Source organism: Botrytis deweyae (assembly GCF_014898535.1).
Source record: "Botrytis deweyae strain B1 chromosome Unknown BDEW_001, whole genome shotgun sequence".
Classification (NCBI taxonomy): Eukaryota; Fungi; Ascomycota; class Leotiomycetes; order Helotiales; family Sclerotiniaceae; genus Botrytis; species Botrytis deweyae.
The window spans coordinates 866,905-890,196 of NW_024066208.1; the positions used below are offsets into that span (position 1 = coordinate 866,905).

General features: G+C 41.6%; 5 protein-coding genes across 5 annotated transcripts; 4 read left to right on the plus strand and 1 right to left on the minus strand.

Moving 5' to 3' along the window:
- Nucleotides 1-2,631: 2,631 nt before the first annotated feature.
- EAE98_000249 (uncharacterized protein) lies at nt 2,632-3,976 on the minus strand (the record flags this gene model as incomplete). The annotated part of the gene is made up of 2 exons (XM_038947867.1): nt 2,632-3,241; nt 3,291-3,976. The coding sequence occupies 2 exons, from the start codon at nt 3,974-3,976 to the stop codon at nt 2,632-2,634; spliced, it is 1,296 nt and encodes a 431-aa protein (XP_038815544.1).
- Nucleotides 3,977-4,241: 265 nt separating this feature from the next.
- Nucleotides 4,242-5,437, plus strand: EAE98_000250 (uncharacterized protein; the record flags this gene model as incomplete). Its single annotated transcript, XM_038947868.1, has 2 exons — nt 4,242-4,572; nt 4,626-5,437. 2 exons carry the CDS (start codon nt 4,242-4,244, stop codon nt 5,435-5,437), a joined length of 1,143 nt encoding a protein of 380 aa, XP_038815545.1.
- A 9,249-nt stretch (nt 5,438-14,686) lies between these two features.
- EAE98_000251 (uncharacterized protein) lies at nt 14,687-16,624 on the plus strand (the record flags this gene model as incomplete). The annotated part of the gene is made up of 1 exon (XM_038947869.1): nt 14,687-16,624. One exon carries the CDS (start codon nt 14,687-14,689, stop codon nt 16,622-16,624), a length of 1,938 nt encoding a protein of 645 aa, XP_038815546.1.
- A 1,138-nt stretch (nt 16,625-17,762) lies between these two features.
- On the plus strand, nt 17,763-19,051 carry EAE98_000252 (uncharacterized protein). Its single transcript, XM_038947870.1, has 3 exons — nt 17,763-18,265; nt 18,395-18,591; nt 18,730-19,051. The coding sequence occupies exons 1-3, from the start codon at nt 17,975-17,977 to the stop codon at nt 18,848-18,850; spliced, it is 609 nt and encodes a 202-aa protein (XP_038815547.1). The 5' UTR covers nt 17,763-17,974; the 3' UTR covers nt 18,851-19,051.
- Nucleotides 19,052-21,468: 2,417 nt separating this feature from the next.
- On the plus strand, nt 21,469-22,468 carry EAE98_000253 (uncharacterized protein; the record flags this gene model as incomplete). Its single annotated transcript, XM_038947871.1, has 2 exons — nt 21,469-22,021; nt 22,074-22,468. The coding sequence occupies 2 exons, from the start codon at nt 21,469-21,471 to the stop codon at nt 22,466-22,468; spliced, it is 948 nt and encodes a 315-aa protein (XP_038815548.1).
- Between the last annotated feature and the right edge of the window lie 824 nt (nt 22,469-23,292).

Here is a 23,292-nt window from a genome sequence, read left to right on the forward strand (position 1 = left end):
TGTGAGAAGCTACATAAATGAGGTTAGCATTTTACAAGATTGCGAGTCAACGTTTGTTGAAACGCCTCGATGACCTATAAGATTTCCAGTTTCTCAAGCCACTGCGAATATTTGTTGGATAGCGCAACCAATCGGGAAAGCATTAGTCTTTTGTACTTGAAGATTGTTGAACGTTTATACAGCACGCTTAGAGAGCAATACGAATGATTGAAAGATATGTGAAACTCAATGATTGTGAATGTAATGCAATTTGAGTAGTCGTAATAGATTTAACGATGATAACCTGTGCACAATACCTCATATAGAACATTCCATGTATTGACACCACAACTGATGCAAAAGCTAGGTATTTGGGGTCTAGTATTTGTTAGTTTAGGCCATTTCTTTTTTAAAAGAGATGAAATGCTGATCTTCTAGTCTTAGTATTAATAACAGTTTTTTACGTTTATGAAATTTTCAGATTTTCAAATCCTCGAATTTTTCTTAAATTTCTAATTCTTTTTTAGATTTTCTAAAAGAAATTGAAACTTTGATTTAAATCATTTTCTATCTACAAAAAGACGAGAATAATACAGTTATAAAAAATTAGAGACTAAAATGTCCAAAAAATTACTAGTAGTTTAGATCGAAATAGCTGATTCGAGTATCAATAAACGGAATGTTACTATGTGAGGTTATTACTATAGATTAAATATTGATGCCTAGTGAACAGTCCGATGATAGTCTCTCAACTACGTCTGCTTCATCAAAAAAATATTGAATCTCTGCCATCCGCAGTTCAAATTTCCCCGGCCTGCTGTACCTGATCACCCCACCAAGCCATATAAACCCAAAGGATGACTATCCATGAAAGGAATCTTCGGCCCGCGTGCATACGGGATGAAACTTTGAAAAGTCAGCCTCCCGGAAGAACTCTCCTCGATTTTACTTGAAATTATGTTTCTTTCTTCCATAGCAGCAAATGCCAGATATAGTAACGACTCAACATCATAGAAATGCTAACACAGTTAAGGTTTAGCTGGTTATAGGCGAGCCCCTGTATGATGCAAAAACCGGTAAGTGACGAATTCGCTCGCACGAGACAGTGCGCCTAATGTTTTATTTGTTTCTGAACCCAAAACAAAGACCGAACATACTTCTACCAGAGGGATGAATTTTTGTTCTTGTAATATATGGAAGCGAGCTTGAGTGTATTGAAGTTATAGTTACGCCGAAGCACTTCGGACTCGGTGAATGTGTTCGGCCCACCCGCGGAAGCGTGCGGTGCCCGAGCGGGAGCTGAATGACTGCCGATTGACCTTATTCGTGACAATGGGAGAAGGTAGGAGAGAATTGGAAAATAGAAACAGTCGGGAGAGAAGGCATTACGAACCAAAACTACTATGTTTAGAAACACAATATTGTAGAATGATCAACCCTAACCCTAACCCTTGACTTTTCCTTCCCTATCCATTCTTTTACAACAAAAAAAGGGTGCTTTGCACTGATTACTATAACCACAATAACTTCAGTATGAACAGTGGGTGAAAGATGTCTACTTTTGAGATGAAAAAGCTAGGAGAATTTGTTGAGAGTGAGAAAATGGATCTAATCTTACATTATCCTACATTACACAGCGGAAAGCATTCATGAGTTGACTTCGTTTGTTAACGTTATATGCGCGAATTTATATAAGATTTATGATCTCATCCTGCACGCATGTCTCAATGAACCAATCTCAAAAGGAGACCCGCTCGAGTTCAAGAAAGAAGACCGATTTAGTTCTCTCTGTTCCCATCCTCTCCCGGTCTTTTTCCATCTCAATACCTATCAATCCACCATCTTCAAACAATTTGCATCATTTCATCTCTCAGCAACCTGACTTCGATAGAAATAGGGACTTTTCAATGACGATGCGATCGCCACGCACGAAAACTCGCGGGCTTATACGGCTTCAGTGTGAGTAAGACGATGTCCTCCTTCCCTCCCTTCCTGTTCCCTCCCTCCCTCCATTCCTTGCCCTTCCTCCTCCCATCCTCCTTCTCACACCACTTACCATTCTTCCACTAGCTGCCAGTCTGATATGAATAATACTAAATCACTGCGTTAATTCTGCATTCGGGACATTCAACAAATTTGCATTGGCGTGAACAATAAGAGGCTTGAGAGAACACTCAAGTTTCATGAAGCGTTGCGGGAACTATAATCACAATTTCAAAGACATATGAATTCAGAAGCAGGTAGCATCGTGAGATTCAATAGGTTGTGGAAGATCATTTCGAATTCAATTATTTCTCCAGACTTCCATGCTACTAATTTTTTCTTCAACAAAGTTGGGAATCATTCAATAATCCTTTGTTCAGATGCGCCAACCCTAGCCAAACACCAATATTGTATCTTCAGACCCTGACCTCTTCGGAGTGATCATTCTCTTTTGTAGTGTCTCCTCCGCCGCATGATCTCCTCATCACTCTTTCCTCCGTATTGTTCTCGTCCTCTATTTTTTCTCATATTCTGCTATTTTGGTGGTTGTCATATAGACATTTTGAGAGCCTCTCAAACTCAAACCTCGACAGTGAACAAAGTAAATGACGCCGCACATAAGCCAGTCCCCTTGATATTGCCGCCGCAATCGCCAGCATAGTTTCCACTCTATTTCTTGGTCTTGATAAAACCTTGGCTGAAGGGCTTACGATTTGGCTTGATCTTGGTTCCTGCCCGACCTTGTAACCACGATTCCTTTAGCGAGCGTGCTTGATTTGATGCTTTAGGAGGTAAAAGTGGATTTCGGGTTTCCGCAACTCTGAATGTAGTTGAACCAACCCGTTTATCCTTCGGCTTCTTCTCCAGAAGGCGACGTAATTTATCTGGCTTGACAGATCTTGTGGGTAGGCTTGAATGGAGACGGCCAGGTTCTGGGCTATCAACATCATCATCTTCTAGAAATTCGGCCGGCAGAAGATCTGGAAGTGGAACTTGTCCGGGGATTGCGAAAGTTCTGTTAATTTCTTCAATGTCGTCCTCGGAGTCCAGTCGTCCATCTGCCGTTCCTTCTCCCTCTAAAGTATTTGATTCCTCGTCCATATCGACATCCGCCTTTTCGGTGGTTGGAGTGACCTCAATCTTCGATTTCTGAGCGGGAGGTAACATTTCGTCTTTTGCGGATGCAACATCTAACTTGCGCTTCTTACTAGAGATCTCTGCTTGACGTTTGAGATTTGCGGCTTTCTCCTGGCGCTTCTTCTTCGAGACAGCTTCTTGCCTGGAATCACGTTAGCAAGCCATTTAGGCAGAAATCACAATCAACATACTCCTCAACCGCTTTTGTTGCTTCTCTTTCCTTTTCTTTGGCGGATTTCGCAGCCTCATTTGTTGTTACTTCCTCTGGGGCATCGTCATCGCTACTCTCGTCCTCCTCCTCTTCAGCTTCAATTCTTTCGGATTTTTCTTCTTTCACCGGCTCAGGCTCAGGCTCAGGCTCTGCGCTATCGAATCGCTTATGCTTCTTCGCAACTGGCGTTGTAACAGTGGTAGTGATTTTCGAAAGGGTCGAGACATCTCCATTCGCTTTTGATGTCTTAACTACCTCCTCATCTGCCTCGATAATTTGCGCATCCTCTGATTCTTCTGCGGAATTGGGTATTTCTTCAATTACTTGCGGTGACTGTATTGGTGTTGCTTCTTCTTCGCTTGCCTGTGCCGACACCTTTTTCGAGTTCCTCGTAGGTCGTGGAGTGGCAGCAACCTCATCATCTTCAAGAGGAAGCGATTTGCGCGGTCGCCCTCTCCTTTTTGGAACTGGAGTGCCCTCATCGATGATTATAGAATCTCCATCTCCGTTCACCGAGGGACTATCTGCCAATTCTCGAGCTCTACCCCGCGTAGTAACCATACTTCTAGTTCTTCTACTTTCGTCGCGCAATTGCTGACTAGGAGTCAATGGATCGTCCGCCTGAAGATCCTCTTTCGAAGACGTTTTAAAGATTCTGGCGAACATACAGAAAACCTGTATTGGATTGAACTTTAAATAATGGTTAAAGGTGTGAGTGGGCCTTGGGTGTAGGACAAACCTGTAAAAAAATCTTTGAGATCTCTTTAGTGCCGGGGAGCGCTATGACATTGATATTTTATCAGATTCACCGCCTTTCCGATAATCGAGAAACGCAGACGGTTGGTCATTCTTGCTTTATCAAGCTTGTGATTTATGTTGATATCAGGCTTTTCATTGATTGATATTGGACATTTTATACATGAACGTTAACATGTCGAATCCTCGAGCAATGCTCCCTTTTAAATATAGTCTCAGACTATTAACTCAAAGGTCACTTCATACCACTCCAAGGTTATTCGCTGTCAATATCAAACCTTCAAGAAAGCAGATATTAGCAAAGAGAAATGCTACCGAACCAGTGATTATACGGAAGAGGGTGCCAATCAACGCTCCTGAAGCTCTTCCACCGATGTTTATTCTTGAAACGGACCATAAGGCTGGAGTTCTAACTGTCGAACCTAATAAAGCTATGGAATTCTTAAAGAACTACCAGAGTTTACATGGAAATCCGAACCAAGGTTGGGAGACTGGTATTTGCAATAGTAAGGTGTTTTCTTCTTCTTCGCAGCTTACATAGCTTACTGATGTTTTATAGAGCATGGTATCACGGCATCTGACGTGACTCAATTATCTATTTCTATGGGGAGATGCCGGGAACAAGCACAAAAACGTCTAGCAAGAGTGTTGCTAGATTCAGCTTCAGCTATGGGAGACTCAGCAGCCACGTTAGAGGTTGTGTCAGAAGCTTTTCATAGTAATAAGCTCTACACAGCAAGGTTTACAGTTTTTCTTGAACGTTTAGGTATTTTAGCCAAGAAAGAGGGCAATGTTCAAGCAATGGGACTTCTTGGTCAAATTCTATACAGTCAAGGAAAAGAAAAGGAAGCTCGAGATTGGCTGCAAAAGGCTGTTGGTGGAGAAAATTCACCAAATTTTCCAGGGGCTGCAGAGGCACTCGTCGTGCTTGGCTTGATTTTAGAAAAGACTGATAGAGCGACTGCAAAGAAATTGTTCAGCACAGCAGCATTAGACTTAGATCATCCAGCAGCGTTCTTTTATCTTTCTAAACATGTAGGTCCTGAGGAAGAGGATAATAGGATGGTTTATTTACTCAAAGCGGCTGGTGCGGGTATGCCTGAAGCATGCCACAATCTTGGTGCTATTGAATTATCTAAGAACGGTGACCAAGCGGACAAGAAGCCGTCAGAGCGAGATTATGGTTATGCCAAAGAGTGGCTTCAAGTCGCAGCTGAAAGCGGATTTGGTTTAAGCATGTTGAACATGGCTTCAATATGTAAATCTCAGGGTCAAACTGAGGAGGCTTTGAAATGGCTGGAGCAGGCAGAAACCCTTCCCGAAATCCATGATGAAGCAGTAAAGATGAGATCCAGCTTCGTTGTGGACTAGGACATACAAACTCAACTCTGGCAGACTACACGATACTGCATTATAGTCAGGGCTCTTAGCTAGACCTACCAATTGATAAAGCTTTACAGGAAGCATGCAGAAGACGTCATGGGGTCGGGTTTTGCAATGTACTTTTGTTCCTCCACAGAAATTTGACGTGGATGTTCAAGATCAGTTCAAGCATTACTTTCAATACCCGGCTAGTCAAGCTAATAGCTTATGGAGAGGAATAGTCAACGCCTGCGTGCGATTGAGTTGAATTTGCGTACTCCGATACGTTTGCTCGGAGAACTGCATTAAAAGGCAGCTAGATAAATACAAATCTGGCGAGTTGACGGTGAAGGTTCACTCTCGTCATCGTGTTACTTCTTAATCAATACAGTTCATGGCAAGGTTAGTCTTCCTGGCAAGTGATTGGGAGCGACGAATCAATTCCGCGAAACCTTCGAAATCCTGTTGCATGACATAGACGCGGTAATTAACTCTCGTGGTCATATTGAAGGATGTCATGAAAAGGTTCAAGTCAAGTGAGCCTAACCACTCTGCACTTCTTCAGACATATTCTTGACGCTTCGTGATTTATTGGGTTTTTTTGAGGTGTGAGTATTGCAATCTGCCCCGTAACTCAGTGAACACACATTGCAATGGACCTAATCAGCCGAGCTTACCGATGACAAAGAGGTAGATCATCATCACGTGTTCTCAGAGGAAACCGACCGCAACTCAACAATCCATTCAAACGTTTCCCATTTTGCAAAATCAACGTGTTGTAATTCTTTATTCTCTATATCTTGCTTTTCATGAGAAACCTTAGTGCCAGAGATGGGGAAGATTGAATGGTGTAGTTTGAAAGTGAATTATGGATGATGTACTGCGCAAAAGATGACTTTGAAACAAATATGCCATTTTCCGCTGGCCCTTTCGTACGGTTTTTGCTAGTATTCTCTGATGGTGCCGGCATCAAACGCTGATAGAGTGATATCACAAACCCTTAATTTTACCTGCCGGAAATGGCTCATTTTACGCCCGAGGTGAGCCAACTCGCCGACAAAATCAAACCAAAATGGTGTTGAGGCGGAGCTGGGCAAGATGTATGCTGTGGCAATCGTTGTCCTTGTTACTTGACTTTATGTTCTCAGAAGTGTCGAGACGGGTATGTCAAGGTATATAAGACAAGGTAAAATATTGATAAGACTTACCGTGAAGGAGTCACTTCAAGATCTAAATGGACACTGATTTTGAAAACTGGTCTTGTTTCATTTCTCAGCAGACAGTTGAATCAAAGCGGAGTACCCTTTTAGCAGACTTGAACCACAATATATAAAGACTGTTAGCGTTAACGGTGGGTAAGTCTTTATTTATTATTGAAAAATCGACTGTATTGCGGCTCAATGCCGCGGGAGCCATTATCCTAGTCACAATCTTCCCGTCTCAGGATTTTCATGATAAACAAGTTCATTTTTGTCGTTCGCAGTTTCCTTTGGGCACACTAATCGATAGTCTCTCATCGACCGCGACGACAACGAGTATCACATCACAACAATTAAGTTCAAAAACAACAATGACAATGACAACAACACAGTATCTGTTATTCCCAAACACAAGAATAAAACCATAATTTACAGACATCGAAACCCCATCTTGCCCCCCAACTCCATCAGATTCCTTGCCAAATACAGATATCATCTACAACACCCCTTTTTCTAGTTTAATTACTTCGTGGCGTTATCTATTATTGATCGATCCACAAGAACGCAAGAATCGCGCTCTTTAAATAATACTCTGACATTCCGTGCGTTTCCTCCGCTTTGCTACCCCTCGCTTAATACCAACATCCACTTCTATCCGCACAAGCCTGATGACTTGAATCTTCCAAGGTTTAGTTAAGTAAAGGCCTAATCTGGATTTAAGTTGTGAGTCTAAGGACTTCAGGATTCTATGGGCCGCGATGAGCGGAAGCATAATTTTGTGAAATTAGTGACGAGGTGTTCCAATGATGAAATTTTTAAGTCTTCTGTAATAACATTTCGTGTATGTTATGTGATATAATGACAGCAGAGAAATCAATGACAAGTCATTGATTCAAAACGACAGTGATAATGAAGTATTCACGTAAGCACTTTTGTCTTAACTGAGAATGACGACTATCTCTCTGCATAGGGAAGCGCTCCTATCTTTCATAAGTGGTGCTTAATGCAGTATAGTTTTATAAATGCTACACGCTTCCAAAACATGAACGGCTCATATACCGTTTGTTGTTGGCCATGGAGAGGTATAGAGAGCTGAGCCGTAATCTTTATATACCTAGACTCTATCATCTTTCCTAAGCGGAGCGTCTCCACTACCGAGGCACCTGCTTCTTCCACAACCGTAGACAAAGTGAATACTAGGTAATTTTCTTGAGGAGCTATGCTAAATCACCCATCGAATTTAAATCACCCCTCATCCTATGATACCAATTCACCCCCAGAATTCAAAATACTGGCGCGATCTCCCGCCCACTATTTCTCCAACAATGATATATATAAGCATCCAAGCACCCCAAGTCACAACAACACATCCTGAACCAGAATCCGAAACAACATGAGATTTCTTGGAACTTTCGCCTCGCGAATGAAAAGCAAACAAGCATCTATACTAAACTCAGGCAACATAAGAAGTAATTCCAGATGCGATTCACCAAAAAAATCTCCAGCAAAGCAGCTTTCAAGGAATATAAATCAGCATCTCATATAAACGACAGTGTGAAGAAAAATACGGTACAATTCTTCAGATTCAAAAGTGAAAGCGACAGTAAGAGTAGGTAAAAGATAACAATCCCATCGTATTCCGATCCGTGTATCAATCATTCACAACTGACATACGTATGTAATACAACAAGACAGAAGTAAATATTTCCAAGTCCTACTACAGTAATCCACATATGTGTGAATCTGAGAATAGTTCGAGCGGGCGCGAAGTTCTCCTCATGACTTCGTAAATGTCGTTTGTATAGACGTGATGATCGTCAGCTCCCGCAGAATTTATCTGGTTTACATATTGCTCTACCGAATTTTCTGAATACCTAATATTCACTATTCTGCGAGAAAAATTTAATAGGCGGTCATGACTAACCAAGTCCTCCTACGTCACCAGGAGAATTAAGCAGACCTCGGGAGCACAAGATCCACACTTTGCGCCTTCTTGCTTCTTCCATACTCCCCGCAGATCAACCCGCTTCATCCCTCTAACATCCGGAATTTTCCTTGAGGGACAGAATAAAAGGCCTCTCATAGTCACAGGAAAGTTTCTTGAGACCATGCTAGCACGATTCACTAAAATCCACAAAGACATTAGTATCGTGCAATTGTGAAGTAACAGCGTGGATACGGGTGTACTCACACAGACGAATTCCATTCTGCGCAATCGATTTGATGAAATCCCACCGTGAAAGAACCGACGACCTTTTTATCAAGAGATGAGATGAAAATTTTCCAAAACAACGATACTTTTATTTTGCTAGAAAGACAACTAAAATCCATGAATGGAAGTTAAGGATGAAATTCTTTGTAAAAACGCGTGATCTCGAACTTCTAGCTGGTGGCAAACCAGAATTGCTCCAGGGACAGGCAGTTCCTTTCACAAGCTTTTGAGCAGGCTTTCACATATTTACTCCCAGGATAGAATCACTCCGCCAGTTTCTTAAATAGATCCATCGCTAGTTCTCCTCACCCATTCCCAAACACACTCAGATGCTTTGCTTACCTAGATATACCGCGCAATCCATCTACAACACAAAATACCTATTAATCCCCTACCAGCATTTAATTTCTTCAAGACTTTCAGATGCAAGTAATTGACCGCTTGACCACCCATGGTGAATCATTTCAGATTCCCACAAACTCTTTCCCCGCTTTCTCACGACCCTTTACTTTTAAGTTTCAATAGGTACCTATATAGATGTCCCGTGTCCTTGACATCCATCTCAGTTGATTTAATATGAGAAGCTATGACAAACTTGAAGAAGTAAGGACGGGGTACGAGAATGGGCGATGCAACTTGTTGTTTGCGATTCTGGCGAGAAAGATGGATTGGAGGTGATATAATGTGTGATATACCCAGGCACAGAAGAATGATATAGGTGGTAGATTTGTCTTAGGAGATGAGATGGGAGTGGGATAAAATGAGATGTGAATATAAGTACTGACAGTGTATATCATCCGCCATTTCTCGACAGCGATGATTCCTAAAGACAATGGTTACCACTTGATGTATAATTCGTCTCATTCCATCTGCTTCTATTCGTAGAAACTGCAGTCTCTCTTGAACCCCAAACTAGCCAATCACGTTATTCATATGGCAGAAATAATGAGCTGGTTGCTTTTGCTCCAGGGACTAAACAAGATGCACCCGCCTGACTTTTATACTCCTCGCCTTGGGAGAATTCCTACCCCCTTCCCCTTTCCTTTCCCAATCTCTCTTCTCAGCTTTCTATCAGGAAAGATCCACCGGGTAGACACTTCCCCGCATCCACTATCCACCAGTAAAATTCCCTCATGAACCAACCCCCATCTCTCAAATACCATCTCCACACATTCCCCCTCATCTAATCTCTCAATCCCGATTTTCGAGCGCATAAAGCCACTTCCTCCTTGCACAAAATGTTCAAGCATGAGAAAGGCAAATCTCAAGCCAAGCCCGTGATTGCCTAATCGTTGATCAAACCGCGGTACTCTTCGATCGGTACTCATGAACCTCAGCCATCCACCCTGTGACTTTCCACGAGATGAGGTACCAAAAAAGCCATTATCACTATTTCGGCGGCGTCAAGATATCTATGACAATATGTAATGACGATATCAATGACAGCAAAAATACTCACTCGCTGGTAGTTTCAGTATCAATTACCAACCCATCCCAACTTTTTAGAATCCCAAGAGAAAGGCTGGGCAGCGGGTATTAGTCCTGATGGATAACCTGAATATAAGATCACTCGCGAATATCCCATGGGTATACACCATCTCTGCGCCGTCTCCGGAAGATCTCGTCTTATAACAATAAACAATCATTCAACACTTCGAGGAAATAGCCTAGACTCCACATTGAACATCAAACATGACATCTAAAAACAATGCTATGAACTATCATCAAGAAGCCACTCCACAGAGACTTGGATCTAATACCATAGAACATCTCCGCAGAAGGAACTTTCCTCCAAAGGCATTCTCAACAGCAAGAGAGAAAGCAGATTTGGTCGAGGAGTTGATATATTAAAGTGGGATTCCAAACTCTACATATTTCAAAACGTAATGTACTTCATTTCATATTGTAAGTAGAACTTGGCACTTGCCTATCATCCCTGGGTTTGTGTGATAACTATGTGTTTGACTGCACCGATGAGAGGAGAAGCGAAGAAAAGATGATACAATTATGTAAAACAGGAGACTCTGAGAGAAGTCGGATATCGCTAGGTTTGTAAATAAATTGAAGATGCGGTGATTGTAGGTTATCTAGGTATTAACACAATTCCTCGTTGTGTCAAATCCATAATTCTGAACGTAAATCAAAAAATCACATCTCGAAAATTAGAGCGCACCCACAACAGGAACTGAGATCAATGAACTCGTAGGATGAATTGAGCATTCCGGTGTGAAGAACATAGACTCAAAGACCTTTCTTTTCATGCCATTCAAGCCCCAATGTTTGTGAGCCTGGAGAGTTCCCACACCAAGCACTTTGGACTTTGCACTTAAGCAGGGTTGATCACATGAAAATGGATATATCAAGCACGATCAACATAAAGATCCGCGAATTTTTCTAGAAGAATCGAGGAGAATATGAAAGAAGAAAGAGAATAGAGATGGAAAACAGAGAAGAAAATAGGTAAAACAAAGGGTTCCCAAACCACCGGGGATATGGATATTGCAGGAGATCTACAGAGCACAATGGCAGTGGAGTATCTCTAGCCATGTCAGCAGTTCCGAAGAAGATTTTCGTGCCAATTCTTCGGTAAATAGCGGTATCCACGTCTAGATTTGAGCCGTAACTTCCGTGAAGGTGTTGAGGAGAGACTAGCTGCTGCTGTCAAAAAGAATAGAACACGTCTGGAAGAATAGGATCTGTCCCGATTTCAAACGCCTTGAGTCGAGTCCTTTTGGACTGCAAGAAGAGCGAGGGTGAATTGAATTCACTTTGTAAAACTATTTCCAATGATTTTCTGAAAATGTTCATCTCCTTGCATTCAAGATGTCGCAATTTCCGGTGCGACGGAAAGAGTAACGTGGATGGAATGAAAACTCCAAAACCACCCCTTTACAAATCACGTGTCTTCTTTTGTTGTCCACTCACATTGTTCATCCCATCAACCACATTTCTTTGTCTTAGCTGTCTTCTTGTCTAATCAGATCAGATCCACGCATCTCACCACAATTTATCAGATTAATCTAATCTCCGTTCTCGCAACCCCTTTCCATCATTCGATCTGATAAGCTTACCGAATCCTTTCCCACAATTCCCCATTTATGTATTGACATTCATCATCTGTACATCAAAGTCGCAATTTTCAAACTCTGGTTCGCGATTGCCATATCCTGGTATGCAAATGCTTGGGCGCATCATGAAATCCACATGCGATAATGGGTATAAGCAGCTGGACACGAAAACAAGAATATTCCGTGTCGCCTTTCCTTTTGCCATTTTGACTACCTTCTCTATGCAGTACATGATCCATAGAAGAATACAAGCAAAAAGCTAATGCAAGAAACTCTTAGTACACACCTTATACGTGTACGGAGTAGAAAGCCTGTGGATATGCAGAGGAAAATGTTGTCCACTTATCAGATGGCGTGAGATCCACACGATCTGATAAAAAGGTAAATCCCAATGGTACAAAGCTTGAACCAGGAAAAAGATTCGCTTCCATGTCTTGGGATAATTTCTCAACAAAGGGATCATGTCGGATTCGGCGAACTGGGGTTCACATAATCTAATCAGATTCATCTAATCAGATTTTATTCCTTGTTGCTTTTGATGCCCCGTCGAACCTGGTGGAGGAATCCTGGAATGTTGAGAATTGGTATGTCACCGGAATGTCACCCATACGTGAGTCTCCACGTATTTCCTTGATTCCTTGATTCATTAATCATTTGTAATTTATTCTACTTTTTGTTGTACATATAAATTAAACGAAATGATTTAAAGTTATCAGATCGAAAGTCCCCCGTATCTTAAAAGTAAATATGTGTAAATTTAGATGAGCATGTCTCGGATCTGGGTATTAGGGTTCCGAATGGTTGGGTTGAAATCGTTGCAAGTTGTAGGTAGGGTTACGTGAAGCCGACTTCATTTTTGGCTTTGGGATAGATCGAAGTAGACCAGACTCCTCAAAATGATTTGCTTGTGATTTTGTGAAATTCTGAATGTGATAAGTGGATTGTACAAGAAGACCATGGGTTAATCAGGAAACAATGTCAAGGGATAGTGTATTTCTCCGTGGAAATAGTCCGGCTTTGGAACCGGCTAACCCGAATGCGAAAACGAAGGGCGAAAGGCTATTCGGATCGAGATGCCATCGTGCTTGTTGGCAGTCTCATAACTTCCCTATTATCAGTATCAGTACCGTTAAATTCCTAGTCTCTGTAGTCCAAGCCCTTCTATACCCGCGCTGAATACTGTTCTTTACCTCCTTTCTTGCCGTATCACCTTACCGTCAGGTCATTCTTCCATCTACCCAGAGCATTTACCGAGTCTCACCATTCTAGCCCTCGTAGCCCTCGACCTTTCGGATCAGATAAGTGAATCGACTGGGGTCCATGACAAGTCTATGACAAGGTCTATGACAGGGACGATTTCCCTTGTCTGGATATCCTAACTTCGAATGGCAAGTAGATTACGAAAAGCGGGTATTCTCTTATCCTAGCAGTTCCTAAAACGGTTGGTTCCTGACTTCAATTGAGTTTGAACAGGACCCGAATCATAGTTTTTAGTAACAAGAGAGTCGATCTTTACGATGTTTGTCGGGATTGAAGAACGGTTATGTAGGTAGGCAAAGCATGTGCCAGCTGAGAGATGGTTTATTTCTTCTTCTCTGAATGATTGATTGACGATGTTGGGTTTCTCGTGATGCTAAAGCAAGTGAGTATCGTTGTGAAGGGAAAGACCTAGTACATCTGATGCAAGTACCTACCTAGGCAGGTATTGATGTGAAGAGTGGGAGTAGGAGTGGGTGAGGGAGATATTGACTATATATGGATATAAGATGATAAAGTACAACAGAAAATCGACGTACAGATGTGGCCAGGGAAGGAAGATGAGCTCAATGTTTGATCATCCTGAGGCCATTGCTTGTGTGTTTTCTTGGCGAGACAGACATGTTCAATGATGATGTATGTATTGTACAGAGCACACGATAGAATCAATAAAAAGGAGATTCAAACCAGATTGAGTTGTAGCTACTCGTGACCTACTCGTGACCTACTCGTGACCTACTCGTGGATAGTAATATATTGCTTTGATGCTTGATGCTTGATGCTTGATGATGATGATGATGATGATGATGATGATACATACCTCCTAGTCAGTACTGTAGTAATCATTTGATATCAGATCCGTCATCATTTCGAATCTTACACAATCAAATTCCTTGTGCTGGTGTGCTTGTCTGTTAAATATTGTTCCTCCACATTTATATACTACAGTCTACTAGGTATATATCCAAAAGCTTGATCTCAATACTCCGTATTTATATAATTTATATAGTTTATATTACGCTTGTTACGGTTGATCAATCTCCATCTCCATCTCAATCCCGGTGTCGGCCGAGGCTTCAAGTCAAGAATACAAAATAAAGTTCCAAGTCATTCCGCCACCAAAGATTCCATTTGTCTCTTCGGAGAAAAACTTTATTAAAAAGGGAATTCTATCCACATCACCCAGAATTCACCATAATTCTTTCATTTGATATATTCACCATAATATTTGATCAAGTCGAATAAACAGGAAATCTACTGCAGCAATAATATAATCACTCAAGTTCTCAGCACACAAGCATTACGCCAATACTTATTATTTAAAGAACATCAACAATCTATTAGATCACTTCTTACATCATACCATTCCATTGTGGAATCACTTATCAAACTCAAAAGTTGGATTGACACACAATCAACAAGTTTGGCTTTGCCTTCCCCCTCCGGATTTTCAACGATTTTTCGGCACTCATACTCGTACAATTAGTATATGATCCGTCGTTCATCGATTCTACTTCGAATAATGTCGCGTCCTCAAGTTGTCAGAATGGCCACTACATCTCATTGTATACCACAAGAGCCACAGCCTGAATCACCCCGCTCCCAGGTATCCCAGGTTCCAGCTCTCACCTACTCGTCCTCTTCCTCTTCAGACCTCGAACCCGAAGAAATTGAACCCCGCCGTCGTCGGGCTTCGACGGTACTTATTTCACAAAATGCTACCGATATGCAAAGAATTATCGGAAATGCGGGTACGAAATTGGTGGAAAAATGTTGTGGTGGAGGCTGCTGTATGGCCATTACCAAAACTGATGGCCTTACCTACGAAAGACCAAGATTACCAGACAACGATGCCTACAGGAGTTTGGCATTGAAGATCGAAACCATTCCTACACGATTGACAAGTCTGCCAGATCTGCCAAAGAAAAACATGGAGATTCTCCCTTTGGACAAGGAAAAGGCCTTGGATATTGTCAAGGGTATGCAATCCTTGGATGTCAATGAGAACAGAGGAGCAATTACCGTCGAGCCTTCTATGGACGTCGCAGATGCGGCATACATCCAAAATGCTATCTCCCACAAGAATTCAGGAATTGGTATGGAAAATGATTCAATTGACTTCACACCACATCATGCCAAGTTAGATGTCGACACCAAAGTTCAACCACCCTCGTTCGTTCAACCACATCCACCTTACGAGGTCTATTCCGCGAGAATTTTCAACGCTAGAGAATTGACTAAGCCTGGTGCTGAAAAGAGAACATATCACTTCGATTTGGATGTTACCGATTATCCTGAGGAAGGTGGCGTTGATTTCAAGGTTGGTGGTGCAATTGGTGTCATGGCACCAAATGAAGAATCAATGGTGGAAGAAATGATGGATTTGTTATCTATTCCAAGACATCTTCGCGACCGAAAGATTCTATTGAAGACACATTCTGGCAGATGGCCTACAATTTGGGGAGACGATAAGCCAAGAGAATTAATCACAACCAGACGCGATTTATTGACCTGGTGTTCTGACATTCAATCATATCCTCCAAACAAAAAGATCTTACGAATCCTTGCCGAATATGCTACCGATCCAGAAGAGAAGAAGGTTTTGTTATATTTGTGTTCTGGAGAAGGACAAGGTGCATTCTGCGATTTTAGAACTGGTCCACACATCACCATCCCTCAACTTCTTCACGCTTTCCCTTCCAGTAAACCACCTCTCGATCATCTTCTCTCGGAACTCGAAACATTGAGACCTCGATTCTATTCAATGTCCAATGATCCCCAAGAGAATTGTGTACCAGTTGAAGGATGTAGCCGACTCATCGAAATTGCAGTCACTGTCCACGAAACTAATCACTGGAAAGATGGAAATCGAATTGGTCTGGGATCAGGATTCTTTGAGCGACAAGCAAGAAAATTCATTGAAGCTGAAAAGAGAGGAGAAAAGGTTAACATCCGAATCCCAATGTTCAAAGGATTAATGGCAAATCCTTTGGCTAGAGAATTCGTTTCAGACGGACCTATGCTTTTGATTGGTGCAGGTGTAGGAGTTGCACCTTTCCGAGGATTTGTCCAACGCCGTCTCAAGAATGCTAATTGCGCCAACAAAGTTTGGGTTCTTCAAGGAGTCAGAGATTCTCTTCTGGATGAACTGTATTCGGGTGAATGGGGTGTTCATGAATCAGAAGTCAAGAAAGTTGTTCAGAGTCGAAGACCAGGTAGTAAGCAAAAGGGCAAATATGTTCAAGACGAAGTTAGACATCAAGGAGATTTGGTCTGGTTCATCATCAATGCTTTAGATGGTCGAGTTTTCGTTTGTGGTAGCAGTAAAGGAATGGGTGAAGGTGTTGAAGAAGCTCTTGTAGATGTTGCCATGGAGAAGGGCAATTTGGATAGGGAAGAAGCAAAGAATTTCTGGAAGTTGAAGAATGAAGCTGGGCAATATATTGCCGAGACTTGGTGATTGATTTCACTTTATTGTTCCTTCCTTTCTTCCTTGAGTCTGGGGTCTTCAATTACCAAAGATGGGATTACGATGCGAATGAAACAAGGATTGTAAATACGCAGTGGACTTTCGATATCGTTTGCCATATTTGGACTGTATTATACGCATGTTCAATGGGTGGAGAGCTGTCTTGCTTTTATGCAATGAATGGGGGGATTCTTTGGCTACACATTTTGCATATAGGATATTGACTGGGTAAATTTTGGTTGTCAATAGGGTGTTGAGCGGCGTTCAGAATGGCGAAATGGGAAATGAGAACAACAGCAAAGGAACAATCCAAGCAATTGGGATTACCTTGTTGGGAGCTACATGATGGGATAGTGAATGCAAGACAGCAAGTAGATACTTCTGTGAAAAGAAGTGTATGGGATACTATGCCATACAGATAGCTTATAAATGAAAAGATATAAAAATCATAATCATAATCATATTCTTCGAGTGTGATGAATCGTGAATGTAACAATTGTCTCAATATTTTTCGTGCATTCATCGACACCATGCGCCTGTACGTACGAGCATCCGCAATCAGTACCGTACCCCGCTTATCCGCAGCAATTCCATCAATAGCAGAAAGAAGCGCGCCGCACTCAGATCCGCCCCACTACAAAGTTTATAATGGATATGTCAGCGGTTCATCAATTATGGAATCCTTAGAAATCTTGACTATTTTGTGGAGCCGGGAGGGTCGAAGCTTGGTGAGAGATTAGATATCATGCGAATTTGATGGGGAAGGGAGCCGAGAGGAAGGGGGGAAGCAGGTATGTGGATTGAGTTTATTAGGTGGGATGCTAGGTAGGTACGTGTTTACTGTGTGTGTCAGTGGAAGAAGCAATAACTACTAGGTAGATAGGTGAATCACGGGATTGATCGATTGATTGATACTGGCTAAGATAAGCATTGGAAAATAAAACATGGTTATTAGACATCTCCCTTTGGGGGGGGTTTTATTGGTGGGATTTTGGATCTGGATGTGGGATTTGCAATGGCGACATGAGATTGGGGATCGCGATTCTTGATGGGATGGGAAAGAGTGGAGCGGGCGTGAATGGTGTTCTGTCAGTGTGTCTCTTTTCAGTGAGCGGGGCCCAGAGCGGGCCGGGTTTTAACTTTCGCAACGTCGGTTTGGGTCGAATGTTGGAGGTATAAGAGGCTTGATTTCTCCGTTCTGGAGGCTTTTTGTTTTTCACTTTCTCTATTCGCACTTGACAACTTGTATCTCGCAACCAGTTCTCGATTTTTATACACATACACATACACATACACATACACGTATCTACTACCTACACCACACCACACAAATCACCAACCATGTCTCCATCAACCCAATTCCTCAATCTCCTCAAGGCTCGTCGTACCATCTACGCTCTCAGCAACAAATCTACCATCCCAGATAGCAAGATCCAAGAGATCGTCGAGCAATCAATCCTGCACGTTCCTTCCTCGTTCAACTCGCAAAGCACGAGAGCTGTTTTGTTGCTCAAGGCTGAGCATGAGAAGCTTTGGGATATTACCAAGGAGGTTTTGAAGGGTGTTGTTCCTGCGGATCAGTTTGAGGGAACGGCCAAGAGAATTGATGGATTTAGAGCTGGTTATGGAACTGTATGTTTTTTTTTTTTTGTTTTTTTTTTGTCATTCTGTCATTCCATTATTGGAGAATTTCATCTTTGAATCTTTGATCTGTCATCTTGGTATAGGAAAGAAAACACAAACTAATACGAGAATCAATAGGTCCTTTTCTTCGATGATAGAAAGGTGGTCTCTGAAATGCAATCCGCATTCGCTACCTACGCAGACAAATTCCCCATTTGGGCTAGTCAAAGTGATGCTATGACTCAATATGCCATCTGGGTTGCTTTGGAAGCCGAGGGATTGGGCGCAAACTTGCAACATTATTCTCCATTGATTGATTCCAAGGTTGCTTCTGAGTAAGTTTTTTCTTTTATTTCTCTCTGGGGTAATTCGGGTGTGGGGGTGGAGGAAGAGTAACATGGAGATGAAGATGAAGATGAAGACGCTATAAAGAGGGATTGAAATGAATACATGACTAACATTGAATCTTCTAGATGGAACATTCCAGCTGACTGGGAACTCAACGCCCAACTTGTTTTCGGTACTCCTGTTGCCGAAGCTGGAGAGAAGACCTTCAAGCCTATCGAGGACAGATTCAAGGTTTACGGTGCTTAGATGGGTGTTTGAGGATGTACTAATAGTTGTGGAGGGAGAGGGCTTAGGATGGAGAGAAGTGCTATGATATTGCAAGTTGTGGTGGAGGAACGGTAGATAGGGAGGATACTGACAAACTGGTCATACCATTACTGATACAAAAATAGGATGGTTTAGATTAGATCAGATTAGATGAATGATACGATATGATATGAAATTATATTCATGTGCTAATTTTGCTTCTACTAGAGGGATGTGAATAGAAGAGATAGGTCATTTGATCAACGCAAGTGCGTTGTGCGGAGGTCTAAGATATATGTCGATACTGATATTTGTATTCTTCTTCAACCGCTCATACGATGCTACGATACTACCCGAAAGAATGAGGGGTAAAAAAGCGAAATATCAACAAATGATTTGACATAAATTTTCATCTTTGAGATAGATGGGTTACATAGCAGCATGGCATGGCATAGCATGGCATGGCATGGCAAACTGAACTAAAGTAAACCAACCGTATTTCCTCAAGCCGCACAAGATGCTTAGTGCTCAAGCTGAGTAGGGTGGGTAGTGCTAAAATATTCATCATTACCTACCTATCTATCTAGCTATTTGTATTGTAATGTATTGTATTGTATTATAGCTTGGTGAAAAATGGAATTGGTGTATATATCTGAGTTGAGTTATTTTCACGGATGTTTGTAGGGGTTTGTAGGGGGTTGTTTGTGAGTGTTGGGGTTGATAGTTTGTGATTGTTGGGGTTGATTGTTTATATATCTAGGTTACTAGATTACTGGGTAGGTATTGATAATTGTTTTTAGGATGGGATGTAGAGGGTTTGTTGATATGAGATGAGATGAGATGAGATGAGGTGTGATTTGATTATCGTTTGTGTGGATAGGTTGTATATTGTGCTTTTCTGGTATTTGTTAGGTTCACGAGTTGTTTGGGTTTGGGTTTGGGTTTGGGTTTGGGGTTGGGTTGGGTTGGGGAAGGTATGCTTTTAGATGTTGATATGTGTGTCGTGGTGTTTGTTGGGGGTTGGGGGTCATTTATGTTTGAGGGTTTTTGATATTGTTTACTTGAATGGTGTGATGGTGGTGTATGAATTGAGAGGGGAGAAGGTGTGGTGAGTGAATAATAATTCTCGAGTAGGTATCTAGAGAAGAGTTATTAACTTGACATTCGCTTTTTGCTGTGATGATGATGGAGAAGGTTAGGAGACATGAAGATGCTTGTGGATAGATTCGAAGATTGTCGGTAGTGTAAATTGTGGCATTGTGAAAAGGGGTAGGAAGATGCTGCGAGATTGGGAGAATCACAATGACCGGAGCTCGACTAGGATATGGTGATGTTTAAATTGTTAAACTAGATTAGGTTGAGTAGAATAAGAGAAAGTCCTAGTGATGTTATATGTAGGTAAGCGAAATACTTAACAGTGCGAGGAGTACTCTGGATACGCAGAAGCGAATCTATCAGGAATTCATGTATCGATTTGTAAAAGACACAGCGTGATTCGCATTTGAGCGCTCGAGGACCCGCCTATGCATTTTGCAGTGGAATATCGAGGGTTAGCTTTCAGGAAGATATCATTGAGTTCGCTAGATATCGCAAATATGTTATGGGTCTGTGATCTCGGCAGTGCTTCTAATGGGTGGGTGGAGTGATATAGATATGATTGAGTAGAATGTAGATTGATTAGATTGGGTGATATAAAATAAAGATTTGTGATGGGATAGTTTGGATTGGTTTTAAATTTCAAAGCTTCGTTGGTGTTGATTGGTACTTTGCAGTCTATTGATGGACTAGATGATGGAGAATCTAATGACCTTTCCGGAATAGCGAGTTGGGATGAGTCTTGAAAAAAGAAAAGTATGAAATGTACCCATTGGGAGCACTGGGGATACTATGATTTTTCCAAAGGAGAAGGTAAAAGTATGTTGCTCTTATTTTTGTTAATTAGCGGAGGTGATTCTGTGATACCAGACATCTGAAAATCCAATATGCTGACTGACAGCCTCTTTGTAGGAGAAAGAACAGGCCACAATTGACCACTAGCAAAGCCTTTTAAATAATTTCATAGAATGAAGATTATTCAAGAATTTTTTCAATCTCAATAACTTGTATACTTTTATTATCAATAGATTTATTATAGAATTTATTAAGGTGATTAGTTTTGGCCTCTTTTTTCTCCCAAGTAGAGACAGTCATGGAGATTTGTTTCTCGGGTTTTCATTTGTTACTATAAATGACTATTATGTATTATACTATCTAATCAAACATTCAAAAGATAACATCCATTGTAACTGTTGGTTCGAGAAGGATACGGAAGACGACCCACGTATTCGTAGGTCCTAAACATCTAATTGTATTCTATCTAAAGAACTAGCTATGTAGAAAAGTAATAGGCCTTATATAGGCACTACTGAAAGAGCTAGTCTCTTTTGCATTCGCTTAATCCCTTTAATACAGCAGCCATTGAAGTGAAGTCATTCCTTTGAAGTGAATATCCTTGTTCACACAGTAACCTTACTTCAAGCTTGAACTTCTTCACATGTTATCGTGCGGAAACAACCAAAGACGAAGCAGAAAACTGGTTGTGATTTAATCAAAATTGATACAGCTGAATTGAAACAATCATGGAGCACCAAGGAGACGGAACTACAAGCGCGATTGTCAACTTTGCTCCCGATGACGACATAATTTTAGTTGTTGGGCCAGAGATGAAGAGATTTCGCGTTCATTCATTATTTCTCAAGGTAGCTTCGAAGCCTTTCTACGCCATGTTCAAATGGGAATGGCAGGAAGGCCAAGATTTGCTCCATCGGGATGGTCCCAAAGAGATAGAACTTCCTGCAGATAATGCAGCTGCTTTGGAAACCATACTTGCCATTATTCATCACCAACATAATGAGATTGCTAGAAGCATTACTGCGAGTCAAGTTCTGGAGGTTGCTATTGTAGCGGACAAATACGATTTTCTCGGTGCCGTGAAATTTGCCAGCGAGGTTTTGCTCCGGATTGGTGCCAAAGATCCGAGTGATCAAATGCGTCTTGTTGCGGCGGCGTATCTTTTTCGAGATACACGAGCGTTCAAGGAAATTACAAAAGCTTTGGTACTCAACTATCACGGTTCTTACCTCGATCTTGCGTGCGATGAAGTTGAATCTGCAATGAGCTGGAGGGTATTTTGTAAGTATCTCACCGATGATTTTGGGTCCTTGACTGATTCTTTAATGTAAAGGTCTACTCGAAGCACAGAGGAGCTACGCAAGGTCGGAATTTTGTCAAGTGCTCTTAGAAGAAATGGATTCAGGGAAATGTGATCACGGCTGTGATTTCACTTACCGATATACATATCCATACCTGAAATCACTGGAGAAATATAAAATTTGGCCAAAAAAGCTACATGATGTCTCCCTCTCCAAAGCGATAAATTTGGTGGAGAGTATGCCTGATCCAATCCATGAGACGGCAAGCGGTAGATGTTGTCATTCGAACTTTCATACACCTTCATGGCCATACAAAGCAGGGCCGGTTCGGCAATTGAAATTTTTGTGTGAAAAATTTGGACTTTGCTTGACCTGCGTTCGAGATGGTGCGACTGCTACTGTGGGATGTGACCATGAAGATGATTAGCATCGAATTGGAGTAATAGTCGGCCGCTCAGAGAGCCGACTATTATGGGGTGAGGGAAAAGGAAATTTTTGTCTCGGCTTTTCCTTATGAGGGATTCGAGTGATGCAGAGCCGTAAGCAAAAGAGAAAATATGGGTTAGTTTCTCGATCACATGAAAAGCTAGTATTGATATAGCTTGTATGGTTGTTTTGGGGGGCGTATGGTAAGGATACTACATACGCATAGCATACACACGTTTCGGTAAGGCATTTGAGTCAACTAGATCGAAACGATGATGTGAAAAATTGCAACTCCGGGGCGAACTACTGAGCCAGCCTGCCAATGTTAGATTCGTTGATTTTCATGCCATTTGATTCTCAAAAATCGTGACAGCAAAACTGAAAGCAAGGGGAAGGGAAACTTTTGCAGTATAAAAGGTGACTTATAACACAATTCAATATCATACCATAATGATGCTGTCTGCGTTCCTTCAAATCCCTTTCTTCATTTATCTCACTCATCTCACACGCTCTACATCGCCACTGTCGGGGTACGCCCATTTTCACTGTTACGGGAATGGCATTCCTCGAACAGAACTTCTTCCTGCTCACACAAATTCTACCTGAAGATTCACTGTACCAGTGCTATTGTGAGCTCTCGAGTCGACGATGAATGCCTATTATGTCTCATTGCCAAATCTCTCCATATTGTTATGTTAATATGTTGTCGTCTGTTTCAATACTTCAACAGCCAAGGAATGAGGATGAGAAATCTAGCGTATTGGTAGAGCTATGATACTCACTCGTGTACTGAGACAAAAGCTATGAGTACTGTGTATTGGCCGT